Below are 24,756 nucleotides of genomic sequence, written 5' to 3'. Positions count from 1 at the left end.
CCCCGCCCCCAAGAGTTAGGGATGGCAAAGTGCATGGTTCAGTCCAGGCATATGGGTGGCTTGTATTGCACTAGATAAGTATGTAAAAGGCCAATAACTGTGTGTGGGGTCATATTTTTCAATACAAAAATATGTTTTTGTAGGTAACATTCTTTTGCACAAAAATAAATAACTTTCCTGATAAATAATACTCAACAAATAGTAAAATGCATTGACATACTTATTTAAATCATAATTCAAATAAGCCTTCGGTTAGCAGGTGGAATGCGTTGTTTTAGTGGGAGTAGTCCTCTTTCAAAGAAGACGTACGCATTCAACTAATAGCCTCTGCAAGCCCGTGCGGTTCCTAAAAGCAATGAACCTCATGCACTGCACTGGAAGAACTCCCTAAAAGGAACAATAATACACCTAATGACCAAAAGCATGACGATGAGAGAAAAATACTCCACTTCGCTGATCCAAAAAATGTGTATGATATGGTCTTCAAACAAAAGTTAAAAAGAGAGTGTGATCAAAAGTAAAAAATTGCCTGGGGGAGGTTCAACCAAATTCTATTTTTGGAAATTATTTTGGTTTCTTCACGTTAATGATAAAAGGACTTTCCTATCACTAGACGTAATGAAATGGCTCATAGTAACATTTAAGCTAGAAAGACACCTCCACAGGCAGAATGTATTCCCAGTAACCCTGTCATGGCCTTTTATCCATATCCAGGGAATGGTAGCGCCCTTTCAGATATCCTATCAAGGCTTTTTATTCATCCAAGATCGAACAAACAAGTGTCATCGAACTGGGTGACTAGAAAAACGAGAATTGTGGCATCCGCTGTGTAAAAAGCCATTATTATTATAATTCTACTTTAAAAAGACAATTACATTTTTTAGAGGAACTGACAAAAGAAGAGTGAAATGAATTGGAAGTAAATTTCTAGCAGAGTGTCCAGGTTGGGCACAAGTGAAGTCAACAATGTCACCATCAAGGGGGTTTTAAAGACCTACAGAACTCAATGATTTCCCAATGCTTGCTGCAAGTATAACAAATAATTTATGGTAACAAACTGGAAAAACCTCACCGTCCTACAAGCCTTCAGTTCCTCAAACTCTCGCGTTGTCCAGTGCCGATCTTTGAAGAAGTTAACACTGTTTCTCTTGTAAAAAAGGTCCCAGTTCTTCTGAGCCTCTCTCTCCAGTTTCATCTGTTTGAAATCAGACACCGTGCTGCAGTCTTTGTCCAGCTTTCCCGCTTCTTCTGGGGTTAGAGCACGCACATGGTGCGCTTTCCTTTGGAAGGGTGCTTCCTCTGGAGAATGGATTGATTCAGCTGCATCCTTCATCCCCACATTATAGGTATCCAAGTTATCCATGTGATTCGGAATCAGATGTATTTTCTATACCCGCTCATGAACTTTACTCACCAAATGCATGATCATTTGTGAGGAGAACCCGATTGAGCACGTCATACCTAAAAGAAAAGCAATATCTTTTATGTAGTGGAAAGCAAAAGCTTCTTCACACTGTGCGAAATTAAATCATTTTAGTAGTTGACATCAGAATTACTTTTCCCTAAATTCTTAGGAACCAGTAGAGCATACCACAAATAATTGTTTCCATTGTCCAAACCGGAGTCCAAGTCATACAAAAAGTACACATACATCCAATCTATCCTACATGTGGTTGTGCACTCCTACATTATATATCTCATCTACCATTCTTTCTTTCGCTTTCTTTTTTCTAAAATGTGACCCTTTTTCCAAGCCTTTACACAAACTTATTAGACACCTTTTTTCAAGATGATATCCTTTATAAATAGAATCAGTTGCTGCAGAACTTGAGGATATAGAGGGCAAAATGTTGTCTGGATAATAAATAAAAAAGGCGGAGGATCCCGCAGAAGGACAGGCAGGGGATTTATCAAAACAGATAGCATTTGGTGAAAGAGTAGATTCTAAAAACTACAGTAACAAAATATACTAGGGAAATGGTTTTGAAAATCGTTTAAAAAGTCTCAACAGCCAGACTTCCTTATCCCAACTAAATTCCAAGTACACAAAGGTCAGAACAGATTTTGGACATCTTTAATGATAGATAAGTGTACACGCCTTGAAATCGCCTTTACTCTACTTCGTAAATTCACCATTAATTGGGTGGAGTCTGCAACCAAAACCTTAAATTCATGTTGGGGACACACCAGAAGCATGGGTGAAAACACACATACACCAATAACAAAACATCTCACCTGAAAAAGGAGGTTCCTTGGAGGGGAGATCACAATTAGGACTCCAATTGGAGCTAAATAAATCCAGGCATGGATTACCTGTTCTGTGGGGTGCCAGGGAGATGGTCTGGGTAAGAGGCTCTAGTGAAGAATGGTACTATCTCCCTTTCTACATGACCGTTGCCTGTTGATAAGTCTCCCCTATATGGTCTTCATTACATTTACTAAACTATTACATGTGTTAGGTGCACCATTGTGTTGGTCTGGAATGAGTGGTAGTTATACCTAGCTCTGGGTGATAGCTCAGACCTGGAAGAATGGGGCTCCAGGGGGTAACAGCATGCCCAAAAGCACGCTTATGGCAGAAGTTTGCAGTGGGTAGAATCCCATGGTGCCAAAGAATGGGGAGAGGTGTATTTAGGTTGGTAGAAAGAGCCATGAGAATATCGACAATAGTTAGTGTTTAATGTAAGATGAATTCTTATACATGTGGGACTAAGAAGCGCCACAAGAAGCCCCAAATCAGTTTTTAATTGGGAGACGCTCACTGGAAAAGAAACCTGAACAAGTTTATGAAAATTCCCCTAGAAAAAACATTGATGTACCCAACCCACTGGTGTGATCTGCCAGTGTGTAAATGAAGTGGCTTTGCTAGGTCAAAATAACAAGATAACAGTAAATAAAGAGTAGCAAAATGAAGGTATTTCTATGAAGAACAATGTGTCACAAAGACGACGAACACCATACTGTGAACCGGTGACATCTATGAAACCCATCCAACATTGTCTGCATCATAGGAACCCTAAACTAAAAAAGACTTACCAAGGACTCTGGTGTCTTACCACATCCAAATGGAATATTGCATATGCTTTCTCCTGTTATTGGTTAGGTACCAAATCACCTTCCACAATATCATCAAATTGTTTGCGGAGGCGGTACATGCTGGATAGAAGCCATAACAATGTACAGCATCTAGCGGGAAGAAGGCCAACAAGCCGCCCTAGGGTAAGTTGTTGAAGGTCCAAACAAGTACTGCTACTGATCTCTGCTGGCAAGGTGTGTTCTCAGCATAGCAGGGTCCAAAAAATGTTTTGCTTGGAGTTTATTTAAACGAAGAAATATGAAGGCATATCAAGCTCATAGCAATCACGCCTGTTTACCCTGAAAAAGAGCTTATGTATTTCACACAGCAATGAAGCGGAACCAAATACCAATTACTTACTTTTCTCAGCATATTGAAACCTCGCCCAGAGGCTCCTCGATGACTGAATTTGCCCTCTTAACCAACAATTAGGTCATGATGTTAGTTCAGTCCACTAAATCAAGTTCTCCTCTGGACACCTGCCCCCTCACATCTTAAACATGGCAGTTGATCTCATCACCCTAGCCCACACCAAGATCTTTTACATTACATTCACAAGTGCCTCAGTCCCGACCACACAGAAGCAGGCCATGCTTGTACGGATTCTCAAAAGGTCTTCAGCTGATCCTAGTTCCTTGACCGTCCGACGTACAGCACTGTAAGTGCTGTATTGGTAATGGTAGATGACCGTAGAACCATTCTGGGCCAAGGAGGGTGCACCACATCGTGGCTTTTGACACAGTCTCTCACTCTGTCCTCGTCACTCACCTGGTCACCTTTGGCATCTACAAGCTAGCTCTAGAATGGCTTTATTCATTTCTGTAGGACAGAAATCAGACGGTCAATTTTCTTCCATTTCAGTCCATTCCTGACTTCATTCAGTCTACCTTACCCCAGGGATCCTCATTAAGCCTGGCTCTATTTAACATTTTAATCTCTCCACAAGTCACTTTGGTGGGTTTAACATTATTTCTTACACAGATGACATCAAAATTATTGCATCCATTTCGGAAAAATGTTCCTAAACTTGAGTAAACCTTTGGGCATGCATTAAGGCTGTTGCCAAGTGGATGAGGCTGAATTGTCTCACACTCAATGGTGATAAGACAGAGGTACTTATATTTGGTAAACAGTGCTTGGTCTGGTCACCTCTGTGGTGCCCTGGTAAACTAGAAGACTCACCCACTTCTGTAAAGTCAACAAAAACACTGGAGCAGTGTTTTAAACAAAGCTATCCTTTTCTACCCAAATTAGTTGTGTGGGTGCAACATCTTTCCTATCCTACAAATGTTACACAAAATGTTTCTAATAGTTCTTTCAAACTTGCACAAAACTGTAGTTCAGGGCCTAAACGCCTCACATCTTGAGAGTGGGAATTCACTTTTTTTGGTGCACCATATTACCTCCTTTAATGACTTCAAGTTGTGCAGAAATCAGCAGCCTACCTCATTCTAGATCTCCCCAATCAGGCTCCGATTTATGATCATCCTTCAAGCCCTACATTGGCTTCCGGTGAGTAAATGCAATCTTCAACGCTCTCTGCTTTACTGGCAAACTATATATATATTTCTGGGCCAGCCTACTTCAGGACAAACGTTCTCCCTTTAGCCCCTCTCATATTCTTCATTGAGCCTCTGAATACCCTTACAACACCACAGATTTATTTATACAAACAGAGAGGCAGATCCTTCTATCTTTAGCTAAATATCTGAATTTTCTTTCCACTCACATTAGGAGAATTCCACTGTCTCAATGCATCATTTGACAATACAGTTTCGTAAGGGGGGGGGGGGGGGGGAGAGGGAAAAACACCATAACTTTTCCATCTCTGATAGATGACCCGCCTATTGGCACCTACAGCCTACCACAGCTGGGCATTCACTAGTATTGAGCAGAGGTATTTCCATGTTGAAAAAGAAGAAGTTACCTTTGTTACAATATTTCTGGTGGACACAATCTGCTTGCAGATTCTAGCCTCGGCGTAGAGGCGAGATGAGATTTCTTGGGGTTGATTGTGAAGCCCCAGTTGTGAAGGACAGTCATGGAACATTGAAGCTGCTCTTTAGCCAGCGCTGGGGACTCTGCTTTCACCAGTCAGTCATCCAAGTATGTGAATATATGGACGTATGAATATCGTGGTGAGGCCACCACAACTGCTATCGCTTTTGCAAAGACTTGTGGTGCGATCGATAGACGAAATGGTATAACTGTGAACAAATTGTGCTGGAACCTCATTGTGACTCTCAGGTAACACCTGTGCCGGTAGATACGAGGTCTATAAATAAGCATCCAAGATGTCCATGGATGCCACCCAATTTCCCGCACTGAGGGCCGGCAGCAGTGGTTAGTTTGCAAAAGAATGAGTGCCAGTATTCGATGCTGTGCTCAGAAGCCTGCAGTTGGCACTATTAAATGTTAGCACCCTGAATACTAAGGCGGCATACTCTTCAATCCACCTCAGGCCTCTTCAATCCACTACCAGAGACAACTTTCCCCTTTATCTCACTCTTGCAGGTTTCCCCATTGTGATGGGTTTTCTGTCTTTCACTTCCTCCTTCTTACCCCTTTGTGCGTTTTTTTCTTTTTTGCTCTCGTGAAATCTCTGAGCAAGAAAAATAAGTGGCGGTACCCAAAAATGCGTGCCAGTGGCCCCCACAGGCTCAAATTAAGCACTGGCCAGCAGTACTTGGCTCAGAGACAGCACTGTGAACTTGGCTTGTCAAATCATTAGGTTCAAGAAGCAAAGATCGAAGATGGGCCTCAGACCCCCACCATTCATAGGGAACAGGATCTAAGGAGAGTAAAACTCAATGCCCCTTTCTTCAAAAAGCACCTCCTCTATGTCCACTTTATTCAGTGTGGCAAATATTTCCTCCTCTAAAATGAAGGCACTTGTCAGAGTGCATGTCTTGGTGGGAGAGAGGACAGTCGGGGGTGGGGAGGAAATGGTTATGGCACAGCCTTTGTGGATTAGCCTGACGACCCACAGAGCATTTGTGATTGTCTCCCAATTGGTATAAAAGTGGGAGACCCTAACCCCCACCTATGATCAAGATGTTATGGGTTGGGGTTAGAAAGGATTTGAGAAATTACTCCTAGATCCACCTCTGCCCCCAAAAGGAACTGTACATCTGTTGGAACGGTTAGGAGCACCTGCAAAGGTTGGTCCTGCAGTAAAGCTTGGGTTGTGTAGTAGCTCTGTTGTTGGTAAAACGGTCTCGTTGTGAAGGCTAGGCCCAAAGAGCAAGCTGTAACTCTGCTGTTTTTTTAAGTGTCCCAAGAAGGAGTCAGCATGCTCTCCAAACAGCTGTATGCCATCAAAGTGCATGTACATGAGGGTTGCCGGAAATGCCCTTAGAAGATAATGGAACCCAACCAACTGGAGTGAAATAGCATGACAGCTGTGCCCATGGACCCATCTGTGTGCCCTTGGAATCCAGGCTGCATTTCAAAATCTGTTTGTAGGTGTCCAAACCGTCACCGGTGAAGTCGAAGAATAACTTTTTCCATGTGGTCTAGCAGGATAACTGTAGGTTTCGCCAGAGGACATGGATACAACAGCCCAGAAGACATGTGGCATGTACAGTGCAAAGGGCCAAGCTTCCAGAGGCAAAGGCATTTTGGGTGCCTATCTGAAGTACCATAAGGGAAACACATTTGAGTTCAATGTTGTGGGTCACCATGGCAGGCCTATGCTATCCTGCTGTTTGTGGACTGATGGACCCAAATATGTTTTTTGTCATGCAGCCAAAAGCGGTTCCATGGGAGTCTCATTGAAGGAAAGCAGGGGCTTCTCAACTGTAGAGAGCATTCACAAGATTTTTCAAATGTTAGAATCTGCCTCTGCAGACAGGAGGATTATGTTTGAGGCTTCTACTAATTGTTACACCACTGTAATGAATGAATGAGTTTAAACTAAACAGATCTTCCATCCAGGACCCACTCAGGAGGGTAATCCCAACATTCTCTCCCAAATTTTACAAATCATTTACAGACTCACAACCCATGTTCTATAACAATCTGCTCAAATTGTTATATCGCACACTTTATAACCTGCTGAATTGCATTTCCTACGAATTTGCCTAACTAAGGAAGCTATTGCCTTCCTAGCCATTACATCCCTTTTGTCCTGCGTCTCTTCAACGTGTCCTCTCCTATTTTTCTTTGAAGGTATATTGTTGAACTGTGCAGCTGTAAATCTGTCACTCATCAGGGGTTAAGTAAAGTCACTTTGATAATTTACCTGCATTACCCCACTTAAATTAACGGTCACATTAAGGGCTCTTTCCGAGCTCCAGACAATCGCCCAAGACAGTTAAAAACTGGCATCATGCTGCAGGACCACTCGTAGATTAAATTAATCTGTGCTAAATCACACATAACGCACCTGAAAAATTGCGGTCATGCTTAAGGTTTGGTGTAATAACTAATCTACAATATTGGATTACAGATTGGTGGTTGATTCTACTCAAGGTTGAGACTAAGATGAATATTTTCTGTTGCAACTTGTATGGGATTAAAAATGTAAAAGAAAGAAAACCACTAAAATAAATCTCACAACTAATCAGTCCCCATCCCATGGGACCTGCAAATGTTATGAGTGTTCACTTTAGTTATTATAAAATCACCATTTAACAACTTTCTAATTAATTCTATTGCTAGCATAGTAAAATTCGGATGTTGATAATTCTCATACCTGTCCGCATAGAAACGAAAGGTAACACTTCTCGCCAATCATCGCTTTTATCGTCCGAAACTATATATTTCTTTCTCACCATAGGGGACCATCATACTGACATAAACCAGATACTTTCGCTACTAGATCTCACACTCTGCAGCTCCAGGTACCTAGAGCCGACCAACTTTAAGTCAGGCAAGTGCTTCATTTACCCACCGTTTTAATGATCGGCGCATGCGCAATGATCGAGAAGCATAATAATAACGGGGAAAATCTATTTCACCGAGAAACATTGATGCCATTTTGGAACTAAGTCCCAACATAGACTAGTGATGCTCAAGATGGGAACCATTATTAATCACAGAGGTTCAGATATCAGCGCACGACGGAAGTTTGTAATGTGTGTTAGTTTTGAGTTTATGAAAAGTAAAATAGTTTAAATCAATTAAGCTTACAGTGGGAGCTTTAACGTTTAATTTTATGAGTCAATAATACAGTGAATGAATTAAAGAATATAGTAAAGATTGACAGTTAAAACAAGAATATGTTTTAATGAACTAGGCAGTTTTGCAGCGGGTATGGGACGAGCAAGATGGCTGCGACAGCGGAGCCCAACTGCAACGAAATCTCTTCTAATCTCCAGCACCCCCTCCAGACGTCCACCTGATGCGGCACTTCCCCCTCACCCGAGCTCCGCCCCTGCCTGCCCAAACCCCTCCTCCTTGCGACCCTCCCCCGTAGGCCCCGCCTCTACCGTCTGTCTGGTCTCCCGGGTTTGTTTACAGTCTGTGGGTGATCGTTGTTTTTAGGCAATGAACGGGAATCCGAACCCCGTGTTGGACCGGGAGGAGCACGGACTGCGGCTGGGCGAAAGCTTCGAGAAAAGGCCGAAGGCGGCCTTCCACACCATCCGATGTGAGTATCCGGATGGCTTGAGTACAGTGGAGGGTGCAGACAAGTCATCATCCATGAGCGAGGGCCACAGGTGTGAATAAATATTGCGAATACAGGGAGGAGGAAAGAGGTTTGAGTAGCTAAGAAACAAGGGTCACAGTTGTGAGGGGCAATCCTGCGACAAAGTTGATACAAATAGTGTACGTCCCAAGCTATATAATGTGCAGTCTAGTGCTCTAAGTGGAATGAAAATGAGTGGAGTGTATAGAAAGGCCAAGGTGAACAACTTTTTTAATAAGACCCGTGGCCTGTGTGTAACTAAGGGTTTTTCCTAATTGATGAGGGCTGTCTTTCTGTGCTTGATCTGTTGCTAAATAAAACTTTCTTGTGCAGTCAGAATTCTAGATATTGAAAAGCAAATGACTATTCTTATATGGGTTATGCCCCCACATCTGACCGATATCCACTTTCCACAGAACACCTCCTAATCTCTCTGTTGCTTCATGTCTTCCAAGTTTAAATCTGACAATTGGAACATTTTGGAAGACTGAGCAGACATTTTCAACCTAGCAGTTTTAGTGCACTTCGTTTGTATCTTTTCTTTTTAGTGAAGTTAGAAGCTGTTTGGAGATGTAAACGTGAAAAGCACCAGTTTACAGCTATTGGTGGCCTGGACACTTCCCCCCAAAAAAGTGTTTTCCTTTGTAAACATTTCATTTTTTTCCCCCTGGTATCTCTACGCCTTTCATTTTCACCTCTATTGACCAGAGTGCATGGGATGCCTAATCTGTATTATTAATGATAAGCACTGACAGAGGTGCCAATTGAAACAGATACAACATGGTAGGTGTCTATGTATGTTCCCATTTCTGTTTTGACTGAGAACCGATGTACTCCACTAATCCGAGATAAAATGCACTTACATCAGTTGCATACATATAAATAATAACGTGCATATTATTGAAATCAGTCAAATGTTCAGTTTCTTAAAAAGTAAAAAAACAGTGGTGGAATAATCCACTACAGGTGCACCACGACTTAGCCTACTGCTCAACACATCCCCAGCTTCACTTTAACGTCCACAGCTGTGCTTTGTACTTCTGCGCTTCCTTGGGCTCACTTGGATAACATTTAGACACTGGTGACAGGGTTAATGGGCCTGCCGACAGAAGGAAATATTTTACGTGTCTTTGTGGAAGTGTGAGAGACATGCATATGGTAACAAGCATTTGCAATGCAATAGGTCTCGCATTTATGCAAGCTTGAGCTATTGGCATTGTAAATAACAATGCCTTTTATTTATGTTTTAAAAACAAAAACATAAATAAACGGTATTGTCATTTACAATGGCAACAGCTCGAACTCGTGTAAATGCGAGGCCTATTGCATTGCAAATGCTTGTTTTTCTACAGCTGTGGCATCGTTCCCACCGCCCACAGGGAAGCAGTCCCCAAATTTCCTTCAGTCAACAAGTCCTATGCACCATCAATCTTCTTTAGCTACAACCATTAACGCGTTGGCTATATTCAACAAACTTTCATTTGCCTTTTCACTCTCTTTAATAATTATCTCCTTTCCAGATTATATCCTGGCTATTTCAAAGGCAAAAGTTTAAGGTCAGCAAATTATTTCAAAACAATTACAACATTGACGTTTACAACACATGATAAAACGTTCACAATTCATGCTGGCTTAAACACCTTAGACACAGTTCATAAAATGCTATTCTACTTAATATCTAATATTATAAAGTGCAAGTGCGAATGGATTTCTTGCACCACTACTACAACCAATTAAATACATTAAGTAAAGTGGTTGTTAGCTTTTAAATGGGGAAACAGCTAGCAAACACATGCCTACGTACAAGTGCCTAGGTTTGCTTCAACTAGTTACCACCTATTGAGAACATATATACCTTATAGAAACCGGACAACTATCTTGGTCATCAGAAATAGAACGTAAGCACAATCCGACTGCGCAAAATATACCTAAGATGTTAAAAAAATATTTTATCCAACAAATTACAACTTGAAGACAACCCAGAGGGTTGACCCTGAGATCTGTGTCAAGCAGGAACCCAATACCTATGTAAACTTTTAGAATGTGAAGGAGAAAATAAAAATGTGCAATGATGTTTCTCAGCACCCTATCTAGTCAGTAAGGGGCTCTAGGTCGACTAGTATGCCGCTAGTAGCTTTGCCACGAGAGTCCAGCCATGTTCCAGGATGTCAGACACGGCCTCTGGAGCCGAACAAGGAGTGACAAAAGCTGACTGGTGGCTGTCATTTTATGATTTACACCCACTTCCTTCTCCTCTAACTCTAGCAGGGCTTGTGACCTTCTAAGCAGCATGTATACAAGAAGCAACTGCCTGGTCTACAACATAATTGAAGTGCAGCTCTGCAGCATCTCAGATTACATTTTAGAAATAGAGGACGTAGGAAGAACATTCAGATGTTCATATCGCACAGCAGCATAAAATGCATAATTGTCCCTGGGCCCCCAAATGTACAGTTAACGAGGCACCAGGACCCAGGTTTAATAAACACCAAAAGAATATGTTTCCCAACTTTTGGAGAGCCTGAACTTTAGTAAAACCCCAACCATGCTTTTGTCTAGAATTAGGTCAAGACTAGTTTAATTAGTCTCTTTCCGCATGAGTTTGCAAGACGTATTATTGCGCCATAGTTTTGTGTCAAAGTTGTTTTCGACTTCTCCAGATGAGCTATCCAATGTAAATGATCATCCATTCGTATGCCTAAGTAGTCATACGTTTTTTAAATCGCTCAATTGGTTTACCATGGATCCTAAATGTCAACAATTTTGATTTGGGATTAAATATCATAAATTTGTTTTTTTTTCCATATCGATTGTTAGCTTCCGTTCCTTACAAAATAACTCAAAGCCTTCCAAAAGATGAAGCCTTGATTTTTCAGGTATGTGCTAAAATTATTGCATCATCTGCAAACAGCAGGATCTGAATATGCTCCTTCTTCAATAACGGAACATCAAGACCAGGACCAGGACTCCTGAGAAACTGCCCAATTCCTTTGAATAAAATGTTGACTAAAGCTGGGGAAATGCGCAAAGCTGCCTGACACATAGGTCCTGGATTTTTTGAATCTGGGGTGGTCCTGTCCCTGTAACAGAAATTCAAAGAAAAAATATAATTGCTTAATAACCTTATTTTCAGTATTCTCAAAGCACTTGAGCGCATACACTCAGAAGAGAAAGCGTATCTGGACAGAGCAGGATGGGGGGGGAAATCCTTGTTGCCGATGATAAGTTAATACAACGTAAAGAACACAAACAGTAACCTTCCCATTCAGTAGCAAGTAGAAACAGTTTAAGATCCCTCAGTAAGTGTGCGGCGGCGGAACCGCAATCTGAACTCAAGTGACTGACAGACTTCTGATCAGACCTCGCCCATGAGGGGTACTCGGGCGCATGCTGCCAGTGCCCGGGGACACTAGTGACGTGAAACTGAAAGGAAAGGACACATCCGGAGCCTGATCTGCCTCGTGCTCCTGTGGCAGGCAGTAAAGAGGCATGTCTGTGCGAACAGTGCACAGACAGCATTGGCCGTAGCAGAGGAGGCTCCGCCTCCAGCCCGAGAGGTTGCAACAGGTTACGTGACGACAGTGACAGGCAGGAGCGTGTATGCGACAAAGGGCGGAGTCTGAGCTCACCGCAGGCATTGAGTCAGGTTGCCCGTGTGTCTGTCACAAGTTCTGACTGACTGCTTCCGTGGCAGTGCACAGTGCACGCAAAGCGAGGACCCGCTCACAACCCCCGTCCTCTGCCTCCAGGGCCCTGCCTCTTTGATAACTCACCAGCAGCGCTCAGGGCCCCCATTGCCTTCGGCGACAGCCGATCCCGCTCGTCCCCGCCCACAAAAATAAACTATGAAGTTGGTCTGCTGCCTCGGGCTCTTGCGAGCAGAATCTCCAGTCAGGGTGGTCGGGGCCTAAAGGATACAGGGCGGACACAAACCCCGCTTCTGAAGAACACAGACAGAAAAGCAGCGACTATAGGTCTCGCCAAGGCGAGCACCGCATGCACTGCAACGCAGGCAAGACCTAAAAAGTGATCAGAAAGAGCTTCCAAGAAGTTAAAAGGAAAACAAAACTACTTTCAAATTTGCTGCTCCTAACCAGTGTCTTTTGGCAGCCTGCGGTTGCATGCTGCTTGAGACGCAGGACATCCCCACTGCATGCAGAAATTTTAAATGGACTATGGCTTGTACACAGCCACACCGGTCAATAGGACGGTCAGCTCTATGTCTAGTCTGTATTTATGGATCATCCGTCTTCAGGTCTACTGGTAATATCAAATACTGTCTGTTAGAACCGGGGTCACCGATTCCGACACGGTAGCTTGGCGCGAGGCAGGAAGGCACCCGAAGGCAATGTGTTAAGCAGTTGTGCAGCACACACTCACACTGACTCAGTAATGCGCACGCAATGAAGAGACACCACACCAGGCTGATTTATAAAACAAGACTCTTTATCTACTTCAGGTCAGAGCAAGTAAATAGTGCAGATATTCTCAGGGCAACAGTAAATTCATTTCACTCTAAGACATGAGTAAATTCATTCAGGGGCATCAGACCAGTAGAACTGCATTCCGGTAAAAAGGCAGTAACAATAAGCTTTCTAAAAGCAAGTATCACTGTAGGTTAGGGATTGCATGTTAAAACATAGGCTTAAGTTCATTCAGGTACATCCAATCAATTAGGATCTTAATGCAGGTATGCAATTAACATGGGCAACATTGTTTAGGCACACATTCCTGAAATGCAACCCTTTGTGTGGAGGTATTCAACATCAGCGACATTTCCTGTGCATGTGGATCATACAGGCAACATTCCTTATACCCCGGTTCAGTAAAGATAACATTTCCTCTGCAGTGTAAATACAACTGGGCTAACCCACTAGGCGATATAAATGCACCGTCTCAAGACTCTCACTCAAGGTGGGCGTGCAGTCTCATTTAGGTAAAGTACATCATTACCAGGGGCCGTTCTATACTCAATTCAGGTAAAGCGCATCCAATAGATGGGCAGTTCTGTGCTCAATTTAGGCCCCAGCAGGGGGCACACAACGTCAGGCCCACGCCCTCAACCGGGCCAGGGAAGGTCAGGGGCTCCCGCACTACTCCCTGGAGCCCTCTCCTCCCGCCCTCGGCCTCCGGTTCTCCTCACTGCCCGGGGACCAATGAGGTCGCGGCTTCCTGGGGGCCGGGCGCCGGGGCCAATAGGAGTGCGGCTCTCGGTGGGTGCGGCTGCAGGAGCAAATGGGTGCGCGCCTGCTGGAAAGGCGCGACTGATGATGGCCGCGAGTTAACGCTCCTCACACGTCCCCGGGCCTAGCGTGGTCCCTGCTGAAGCCACGGCGGCCCTTCGCCAGAGCGCTTCTCCGCCTCTCAACGCCGCAAGGTCAGCACGTCTTCCCCGCCGTCACGGGGGAAACCCGTGCAGCTCTCCTCATGACTCCCGGGCTGCGGGGGGGTGATCGGGGCCAGACAGCGCTTCCTGGGCACAGCACAGCTTACAGGTACCCAGGTGGCGGTGATCTTGGGCGGCCCGCGCTCCTCAGCGCGGAGGGGGCACCGCAGGGGTGCACCAGCACCGTGCCAGTCGGTGTGCAGATTCATGTGGGGCAGCGCCAGCGGCTGTTGGCAAGTTCCTCTAATATACGGCTTGGAGGGCACTTGCAGACATTAGCAGATTCCGGGGGTACAGCGCTTACAGGACACGGTGGATACCTACAGGCCAGCGCCAATTAGCACCGCGCTAGTGGGAGGGCAGCAGGTTCTTCCAGCCTGGCGCTTAGGTGGCCCCAGCGCTAGCAACAGGCGGCCAGTTCCTCCAATATAGCGCTTAGTGAGCACAGCGCTGGCAGGAGGAGGTAAGTTCTTGAAATGCAGCGCTTGGGTGACACAGCACTTACCTTGGAGGGTTTCCAGCGCTTCCCAGACTTGACGCTGGCAGAGGTTGGCAGGTGGTAGTTGTAGAAAGTAGTTGCAGTGGGGAGGGCGGTTGCTGGTAGCCCCGGGCAAGCCCACTGGAGTTGGTCTCCCTGGTTCCCCACACACTGGGCAAGGTCAGCAGGCTGGCAGGATTACTCAGCTATCTTGGGGTCAGCAGGGCCTAAGCTCAGTCAGCCACAGTAGTGTAGTCTCCCCCTAGGTCAGCAGCCTATACTCCGGCGGAGGGTCCCCAGGTCCAGTAGTGCCCAACTGACTAGTTAGGTTTCCCTCCTTTCCTCTAATACCCCTAGGTTAGGTGACCCTCCTGAAAGGCGGCAAAGTATAACTCCTCCCTGGGCTGGAAGGTTCCAGGGGCTTCTACCATGTCTGTCTATGTGGCAAGAAGGCGGGACAGCAAGGGGGGCGTGGCTAGCTGGCCATCATGGCGGACGCGAGCTTGTAAGGCTCCGACCGAAGGCCACAGTAATCCGACATTATTCCCCTTGAAGTGCGCCATCTGGGACCGCCACCGAGGGTGATAGAGATCAGGGTGTATATAATATTCCCACTACCACGGATAGAGTAATCTCACAGTTACACGCACATGCATACATCATACGCTAGGGCCCATTTCACTAACATACGCTCAAATACTCTACCAGCAATAAACCTGTGGAAAGAAAACACTCCTAAACACCCTGCATCTATATCGAGGCCGATAAGACCTGGTTTTGTGACTGTCCCTAAGCATAGTCTATACAATATATACAACAATAATCAATAACACAAACCCAATAATTGACAAAAATGAATATCCAACACCATGTTTAAAATTATATTGCTTTATCTAAAATTAGTCAAAGAAATTCAATCAGAGTAAATCATTTCTCATAGTTACCTATTCTAGCTAAATGTCAGAACGGGTCAGGACAAGTCTCTCGGTAAATGTCTCTCAAGACGAAGTCCCTTCAGCATCAATCCTCAGCAACGCAGGTTCAACACGCGGCAAAGGCAAAATGGCAAGTGGCAAAAGACCCTCTCTAGGCTAACATCTTATAATATTCTAAACAATAGAAAGATACATTGGAACATAGGAAAAATCATAATGTCCGCCGGACTTGCTGAGCAGAGCGAGAAGGAAAGGATGTAACATTGCTACATTTGTGAATCTCCGCTCAGGAAAAATACACATAGCGAAAACTACGGAACAGGAACCAAGAAAATAAAACATGTATCATATTAATCCGGCTTCTCCTCGGCTATCGAGCCACAGTTCAGAGTTTCCCTCTAAGGCTCCTTTGTTTCCCAAGGCTGCCAAGGACACTTTCACTTCTCTTGGAGAACTCCCAAAAACTGCTGCTGTCCTCATGGAAAGTTTCTCGACAAGGACCATGGTCAGTTAGCTTCAGAACCATTTCCAGCAGGGGTCTCCCTCGTCTCAGTTTTCAAATTATAATCACAGCCAGGCTCACTTATTCAGCCTTCTTTCTTTTAGCCAACATAGGCCTTAATAAACCATCTTAATTAAAAGAGACAAAACAACGTTACTACAGCATAGTGATTAAACAGTGTTAACCCCACTAATACCCTTATGTGTATGCATTTATCTAGCACTCGCAACATAGAAAGCATTAATTCAAAAGCGTTTTGTGCTAAAAAATAAACAGCACATAGCAACGTTTAAACATGAAAACACATTTAACACACGCGTTATTATCAGTCAGCACATTTAAGCACATTCACGTGTAACTCTTTCTTGTTAAAACAAACGGATTGATTAATATAAACACACTTGCACAAGACAAATAATTAATTATTAATTATTAATGAATTAGTATAACGAATAGACATGCCAGAGCTTCAAAAGCCCCAGAATTTTCAAACTGAAAACTCTGCTCCAGCAATCCCCCCTTTGGTAATTTTATCACCAAATAAACCAAACAAAAAATTAGTGAAAATTTAGTCCCATTTTAGGAGAAATCAGAAATGTCTTTTCCCCTCTACACAACATTAAACACCAGTCACTCTTTCATCATCCCTTTTTGTCTCTAAGTAAACACTCTCCCTCAATTCTTCTAGTTCAATTTCTTGAGGTTCTCTCTTCAACCTCTTATTTTTCTTTTCTTTATTCAATTTCTTCCTCCCTCCCCTGTTTTTACAACACACACACACCAACCTTATCATTAATAAAGCCACAATTATACAAGACAAGGGAAACAATATTCTACCTATAATAGTACTACCTATCTTTGCAATAAAATCCTTAACAGCTATCATTTTATTAGCTATTTTAGTCCACAAACTCTCGGCTTCAAGTGGTACTAATTCTTCATGCAAATCAGTAATATTTTTGATATAGACCTTTAGGTCTCTGCTTTCGTCTGGAATGTAAGTGCAACAATGTTGAACTTTCAGCATTCCACAGACTCCACCCTCCCTGGCCAATAGAATATCAAGGGCAAGTCGATTTTGCATAGACATGGCACGTACGGCACTTAATTCCGTATTTACCAAAAGAAACCCTCCAGCGGTATTTGTCGATAAGCGATCAACCACTGTAGACAGCTTCCGAATTCCATAAGCATTCAAAGAAATTCCCACTGCTGGAATCAAAACCCCAAAAATATCACCCACTATTTCAGACCAAGTTTCTCTCTTAAAACGCATTAGTAAGTTAATATGTTCTACATCTGTTACTTTATCTATTTGAAAAATCTTTGGAAAAACTAGGCCCACATAACACGTGCCATACCAATGGTCAGGCATGTAATAAGCCTTATTCCCACAAACATAATATACTCCTGGAAAAATCGTATCTTCTCCACCTCTGAAACCCCAACCTGTTGCAATGAAGTATGTATCATGGCACTCACTAGTCCCGACAAAATATGTATCATATTGGGATTTCCTTCTTGTAATACAAAGTTTACCCTTCTGTGGTGCATCTAGAGCTAAAGTTGGACTAGCCCCATTCTTCAACTCTTTTCCCATCTCAATGTCCCAAATTGTCTCACTCACTTTATATTTTCCTGCTTTCTCACGCATGTTCAATCTCCTTTCTTCTACCATATCCAGGAAAGCTTTCTCCTCTCCTTTCAAACTGCAAGTTAAATTATTCTTAAAAATGTAATCTAATGTTAATCCTTTTTCTTCAATAAAAATCTCACCAAAAGTGTTAGCTTCTTTAGCTGGATTCAGCTCTTTGTTCATTGGCAAGTGCCCAAAAATACTATCTCTGTTAGACATCTTATAATCTACTTTCCCTAACAAATAAAAAACACTACTTAAAATACTACAGGAAATACCATATGTAGCTGGTAAATGATGATAAGTAACACCCTCTGAGACGGATGCAGGTAATTGCATACAGACGTAGCAATCCCTTACTTCCATTGTCTTCACATATTCATATAACAGTTTCGAAAAAACATTACTAGAAAAGTTATTAATTGACCTATCTTTGTGTGTGTAAGCATTACTAATTCTAATTGGAACTACTTTTTGTGAATTCTTCTCTATATTTGTCACATTTTCTATATGCATTCCAAACTCTACTTTAAAAGTAACTAATAAAACTAAAACACCCCATAGAAGCATTAATAATCCAGTACAACAGCAGCACATCCTACACCACCTCTTAAAGAAGGCACATCTATTTCTATTATCCTCTATATTAGCCATTTTAGTTTAGCCTCTACTACTCCACTACTGTTTGAACTTCTTCAATTCTTCAGCAATTCTTCAGCTTTCAGTTTATCCAAATGATCTCCTCGTTCACTTGATCCAAGTGAATCCTTCTTTCACTCAGTTTGGATACTTGTCATTGTTCACTTCAATTTCTTCAACATCAAATTGTATCAGATCTCCAACATCAAAATCCTCAGTACTCGACTCTTCTCCAATGTCAGTCAAGAGTACTTTCAGAATTTCACCAGTATCTTCCTCAACCACTTCTCTCAAGATCTCTTCCGGATTATCTCGAGTCACTGCTTCTTCTTTTCCTCCTTCAGACAGTGCCACATAAGACCATTCCGGTGATCTGTACTTTTGGTTGGGTCTTCTTACTCTTTTTATTTCCACTGGTTCGTTTAACTCCTTTGATTCTTCTCCTTCAGCTTTTGAACTTTGACTCGAAACTTCATTCACTTGTTCAGCTTTCGATGTATTTGCTCTTATTATTTTGTATCCCAGCCTCTTAACTCTGTTGTTAGGCCAACGGTCTCCTCTTAACACCTTTTTCGGCTTTATTTCTTTATTACTTCTTTCTCCAATCCAAGTTCTCTTTCTCAGAACTCGACCCTCTGTTTGTTCATCCTCATCATCTGTTTCAAGTGCCTCTTGTTTCCGTTTTCCAGCAGCTCTCTTCTTCTCCACAGATTTTTTCACCACTGTTTGAGACTTCCCTACTCCTGTCCCTCCTCGGGTCTCCGACACGCAATCTTCTTGCTGTCTACTTGTCCCTTCACCTGGCTCATCAAGAATGTTCCCTACACCTCCTCGGGGGTCTTCCGCAATCTGTCCCTCTCTATCTTTTTCTGACCCTACTTCTTCAAGTATAATCTCAAGTGGTTCTTCAATCTCCTCCTCTTCTGATTCAGGAGTAATCTCTGTGTGATTTCTCTTTTCTTTTCTTTTCCCTTCGCTGCTGTTTGAAACCTCAGGCTCTCTTACAGAATTTGATCTCCTCTCTGATACTCGCAGTGGTTCATTCGAAGCTCTTCCTACTTCTTTCTCCACTGATTCTGTATCTTCATCATCGCTGGAATCTGACTCTTCAAAATACTCTTTACCAGTCCCTTCTTTTGGGTTTGGAACTCTCAGAGTATGACTTGCATGTACCCAGTGCTTCACTCCAGCACACTTTACTGCAGTCGTCGTAGTCAGAATAACTTGTCTTGGCCTTCCCCACCTTGGAATCAAGCAATTTCTTCTTCTGTGAACTTTTATCCTCACCCAGTCTCCTGGACTCAGATCATGGGCTTGCTTCTTCTCAAGTGTGGTAGCTTCTTCTCCAACCTGGTGAAACACAGAATGAACTGCGTCAGCCAGGCCTTTACAGTAATCCAAAATCATGTCATCAGTTATTGTCACCAACTTATTGACAGGCACGAATGCATGGCGCATAGCACGTCCCATGATTATCTCGTGCGGACTCAAACCAGTAGTTCTATCTGGAGTAGATCTCATTGTCATCAGAACTAGAGGCAAAACATCTGGCCATTTCATGCCAGTGGCTAAGCACATTTTTCCAATCCTATTCTTGATTGTGCCATTAATCTGCTCAACCACACCAGAAGCCTCTGGTCGGTATGCACAATGTAGCTTCTGCTGTATTTTCAATGCTTCACAAATCAAACCCATGAGCTCATTTTGAAAGTTTCCACCTCTATCAGACTCGACTGTTACTGGAAACCCATACCTAGGAATCAACTCCCTTAACAGTAACTTTGCCACTGTTAATCCATCATTTCTTCTAGTCGGGTAAGCTTCCACCCACCTTGAAAACAAACAGACTACCACTAGAACATACCTCAGTCTGTTTACTTGGGGCATTTCAATGAAATCAATCTGCATTCTTGTAAAAGGACCTCCTTCTCTGCCTATTGTTCCCAGACTCACCACTGTCTTTTTCCCAGTGTTAAATTGCTGACAAACTAAACACCTCTGACAGATGCTTTCTGCAATTGTCCTGAACTTTGCATTGTACCAGGTCTGCTTGAACGACCTAACCATCGCGTCCCTCCCCAAATGTCCCTGGCCATGATACATCCTTGCCATTGACGACAAGATGGAGTTGGGCATCACTGGTCTGCCATCTCTGTAGACCCAAACATGGTCTGTTTCTCTTGGAGCACATCCTGCCTTAATCCAATCTTTTTTCTCTTCCTCTCCTGCCTCATCTTGCAACTGTTTCACTTCATCCCAGGTCTCTAAGACATTAGTAAACATCACAGATAGAAAAGACATTTCCCCTTCTCTGTCCCTGTTAATGGACTGATTCGTCTTGGCACAGTATTGCGCAACATCGTTGGCATATCTGTTTCCAACCGTTATAAAATCCTCCCCTGGACCATGGGCAGCACATTTTACAACTGCTAACTCCTTAGGCAGCTGTATCGCCTCAAGCAATTTACCAATCATTTCAGCATTCTTTATTGGAGTTCCACTCGATGTCAAGAAACCTCTTTGTAACCAAAGTTGGCCAAAATCATGCACCACTCCAAATCCATACTGACTATCAGTCAACACAGTCGTCCTCAAATCTTTCCCAATTTCGCAAGCTTTTGTCAATGCTATCAATTCAGCAACTTGTGCAGATTTCACCCCTTTCAATGGTGATGCTTCCATGACCTCTGAAACTTTGCATACCGCTTATGCTGCACATAGCACACCATCATCATTTCTCAAACATGATCCATCCACAAACAACACATGATCACTCTCATTCAAGGGTAAATCTCTTATGTCTGGTCTTGGTTTTGTACAGTACTCAAGCACATCCAAACAATCATGATCATCTTCCATTTTCACACCCACATTTTCAAAGTCTGGCAAAAGCGTCGCTGGATTCACATTCACACATCTCTCAAGAGTCACATTTGATGCTCCTAGAATCACTTTTTCGTACTTAGTCAATCGACTATGTGACATGTACTGAGTTCTGCTTCTTGTCAAAAGAATTGCCACATTGTGAGGTACGAATACCCTTACAGGATATCCCATTATGATTCCTTCACTTTGTTCCAGACTTCTGCATGTTGCAGCCACAGATTTCAGACAACCTGGTAAACCCACAGCTACAGGGTCAAGTGTCGATGAGAAGTACGCAATAGGCCTTCTCAGTAATCCATGTTTCTGAATTAACACTGAAAGTGCACATCCATTTCTCTCACTGCAGTACAGCTCAAATTCTTTCTCATAGTCAGGCATACCCAAAGCTGGAGCCTCACACATTTTACTTTTGAGCTCTTCAAATGCTGCCATTTGTTCTGTATCCAGATCCAATGGATCCGTCATTTCACTTTTTGTCAGTTTAATCAGTGGCTTTGCTATCAGAGAAAAATTAATTATCCACTGACGACAATAACCCACCATACCCAGGAACATTCTCACTTCTCTCTGGGTTTTTGGAGCTTTCATTTCTCTGATTATTCTGATCCTGTCAGTAGTCACTTTTCTCAGACCCTTTTCAATATTGTGTCCAAGATAATGCACCTCTTTCTTGCAAAACTGTAATTTGGCTGGAGATACCTTTAACCCTCCATCTGCCAGATGATTCAGTAAAGCTATGGTATCTACTTCACAAGCTTCACGTGTCTTCGATGCCACCAGTAGGTCATCAATGTACTGCACTAGCACTGAACTCTCGGGCATGATCAATCTTTCCAACGATTTCTTCAATAATTGATTGAATATCGAAGGACTCTCCGTATACCCCTGTGGGATTCGACACCATGCTAAGATACGCTGGCCAAACCTAAATGCAAAAATCGGCGGGCTATCATGATGCAATGGAATTGAAAAGAACGCATGACACAAATCAATCACTGTATACCACTCAGCATCATGTGGAATTTGATACAGGATCACTGATGGATTTGGCACAATAGGACAACATGCCACCACAATTTGATTAACTTTTCTCAAATCCTGTACGATCCTAAATTTCCCATTGGGCTTTTTCAGTCCCATTATCGGTGAATTACACGGACTACTCAGTAGTTCTCTCAGGACTCCTTGCTGAATCATTTTCTCAATTATAGGAGTTATCCCTTCAATTATTTCTGGTGTCATTTTGTATTGAGGAATGTTAGGATATGTGATTCCCTCTTTTACTGCAATTTTCACTGGATCTACATTATTCATCAATCCCACATCCTCTCCAGTAAAATCCCAAACTGTCCTTTTCACTGTGTCTCTCAGCTCTTGAGGCAAATCCTCCGGATTAAACACAGCAAATGCACCAATTAACTCACTCTCTCTATTTTCTAGAGTCACTCGGTACAAAGCATCTTCATCTGGTGTCTCAAAGGCTATTCCATCCGGTGTACAAAAAATTGTGCAGTTCATCTTACACAACAGATCCCTACCTAACAGGTTCACTGGACTCGTGTCACAGACAATGAATCTATGCATGTCTGAAAATTTCCCTATCTGTACTCTTACAGGTTCAGTAAGACGTGTTTTGATCTGTGTATTGTCTACACCAACTACTTGGATTGCTTCATCCGAGAGAGGAAGATTTCTAACATCTGTTGACCTGACAGTGGATCTTGTCGCACCTGTGTCTACCAAAAAAGTAACACTCTCCTCATTTATTTTCCCATCCACAAATGGTCCTGCCTGGTCTATTTCTAGAGTTGCACCAAGTATGCACTCTTCTTCCTCTCCTCGGCACCGTCAATAATCACCCTCAGACTCACTCCCTTCACTCTTTAACAAGTACTGCTGTACTTTGTTAGAACGTCTTGGTTTGTTTACCTGCTCATCATTGTAGAATCCTGAATCCTGATTATACTTTTGTAACCCTCTATTCTGCGGCAAGGGCGGTTTTGGCTCTTGACTCTGCTGTCTCACAACTTTCTGTTGTTGCTGTTGTTGATTATTTCCTTCCTGGTTCTGCACCTGTTGATTTAAAGGTTTACTCTCATTACTCACTAATGGTGGATTAGGACACTCTGATCTCCAATGCCCCAATTGGCCACAGTTGTGACAAGGAAACTTTTTCTTCGCTTCCTCAAGACTTCCTTTTCCTTTTCCTGCATATCTTGGTCTAATCCCTGCATTGTTTCCTGGATTATTCGCCTGTTCCACTAACTGTGCTTCCTGTCTTTCTGCAACTTTCACTTGTGCCCACATTGCTTTCTCTTTCAGCTTTCTTTGTTTTGCTTCAATTTCATCACTGAAGTATTTTGCATGTCTCAGGATCTCATCTACTTTTTTACTCTGCCAATCCACTGTGTGCTCACGAATTCTCTCACCAATTTCAGGTCTAAGGCCATATACAAATCTGTATACAAAGTGACTCAAATCTGCCAGTATCAGCCTCTCGTAAAAAGCATGAACTGATTCTTTCGCTTCCTGTTGTGTTCGATCTATCTTTACCCAGTCTGTCTCTTTTGCAGGTACTTTACTCTTCAGGTATACCATCACCTGATCATACTTTCTCATTACCTCTGGATCTGGTGCCCCTGTTCTTGGGTCTCTTGGGTATTCCTCAGTAGGCCAACTCACAACTATTTTACACTCAGTCCACAAGTCTGCTGGAACAATTATATCAAACAGACTATTCAGGTCAACCCACAGCACTTTTGACAATTTCACAAACCTATCTACCTGCCTATACCACTCGACGGGCTTTTCTCTCAATCGAGGGAAATCATTCGTAAATGATAAAATATCCTGTCTGGTCCATGGAACATGTACATATCCTCCTCCAGGTATTTCTCTCATAGGATAATTATCCACTGGTTTCTCCTTTTCTCTCACTGGAAATGCTGAATAAGTTGTTCTATCTTCAGTCTCATCTCTTTTCTTATACCACCTATCCTTCCACTTTTCAACATCACCCCATCTTCGCAATAATGCTACCATTTCCTTAATCTGTCCTGTTCTACCAGTAGCATTCAAATTTTCAATGTCCTTCTCTGTAAAATCCATCCTGTAAGTTCTCTGTAAAGCTTTCACTTTATCAATGTCAACTCCCTGTTCATTTGCTATTGCTCTTAGCCTGTCATGTGTATTCCTTGCTCTCCAGGTAACACTCTTACACATAAACATTAGTTCACCATCATGATGACTCTTCAGTATCTCTGTTGGAACTGTTCCTGTGACAAGCTCTTCTAGTTCTACACGTAACTTAGCTACATCAATTACTTGTGAATCTTTATCCTTTTTCTGTAGAACCTTCATCCAATCATTCAAATCATCAACTGTTATTTCAGCAGTTTTTCTCACTGGAACCACTCTCTTTTGCGGTTCTAAAATCGGCATCCCTGAACAACTAGCTTCACTAGCATCCAATATTTCACTACATGTGTCATGTCTTGATTGTCTCAGGTCATTTCTTTCTGCTCTTTTGCCTGAATCTCCTGAAGGACCAACTGAATTTGTCAGATTATTCCCAACATATGGAATC

The 24,756-nt window shown here is 42.9% G+C and overlaps 2 protein-coding genes across 3 annotated transcripts in view; one reads left to right on the top strand and one right to left on the bottom strand.

The window, feature by feature from the left end:
- Positions 1-7,979, bottom strand: part of METTL6 (methyltransferase 6, tRNA N3-cytidine) — a 94,843-nt gene extending 86,864 nt beyond the window's left edge. The window contains exons 1-2 of the mRNA XM_085630637.1: positions 7,773-7,979; positions 1,073-1,461 (exon numbers count right to left, since the gene is read on the bottom strand). Coding sequence (XP_085486763.1) covers positions 1,073-1,363 — 291 coding nt within the window. The 5' untranslated portion in view covers positions 1,364-1,461; positions 7,773-7,979. The remainder of the gene's footprint in view (positions 1-1,072; positions 1,462-7,772) is intronic.
- A 496-nt stretch (positions 7,980-8,475) lies between these two features.
- Positions 8,476-24,756, top strand: part of EAF1 (ELL associated factor 1) — an 80,556-nt gene continuing 64,275 nt past the window's right edge. The window contains exon 1 of one of the 2 annotated variants that reach the window (XM_085630636.1): positions 8,476-8,669. In XM_085630636.1, the coding sequence (XP_085486762.1) occupies positions 8,567-8,669 (103 nt within the window). In that variant the 5' untranslated portion in view covers positions 8,476-8,566. The remainder of the gene's footprint in view (positions 8,670-24,756) is intronic. The other variant, XM_085630634.1, reaches the window with a different exon arrangement.

This window comes from Triturus cristatus, chromosome 10 (assembly GCF_964204655.1).
Source record: "Triturus cristatus chromosome 10, aTriCri1.1, whole genome shotgun sequence".
Classification (NCBI taxonomy): Eukaryota; Metazoa; Chordata; class Amphibia; order Caudata; family Salamandridae; genus Triturus; species Triturus cristatus.
This window is presented reverse-complemented; position numbering and strand designations above follow the sequence as displayed.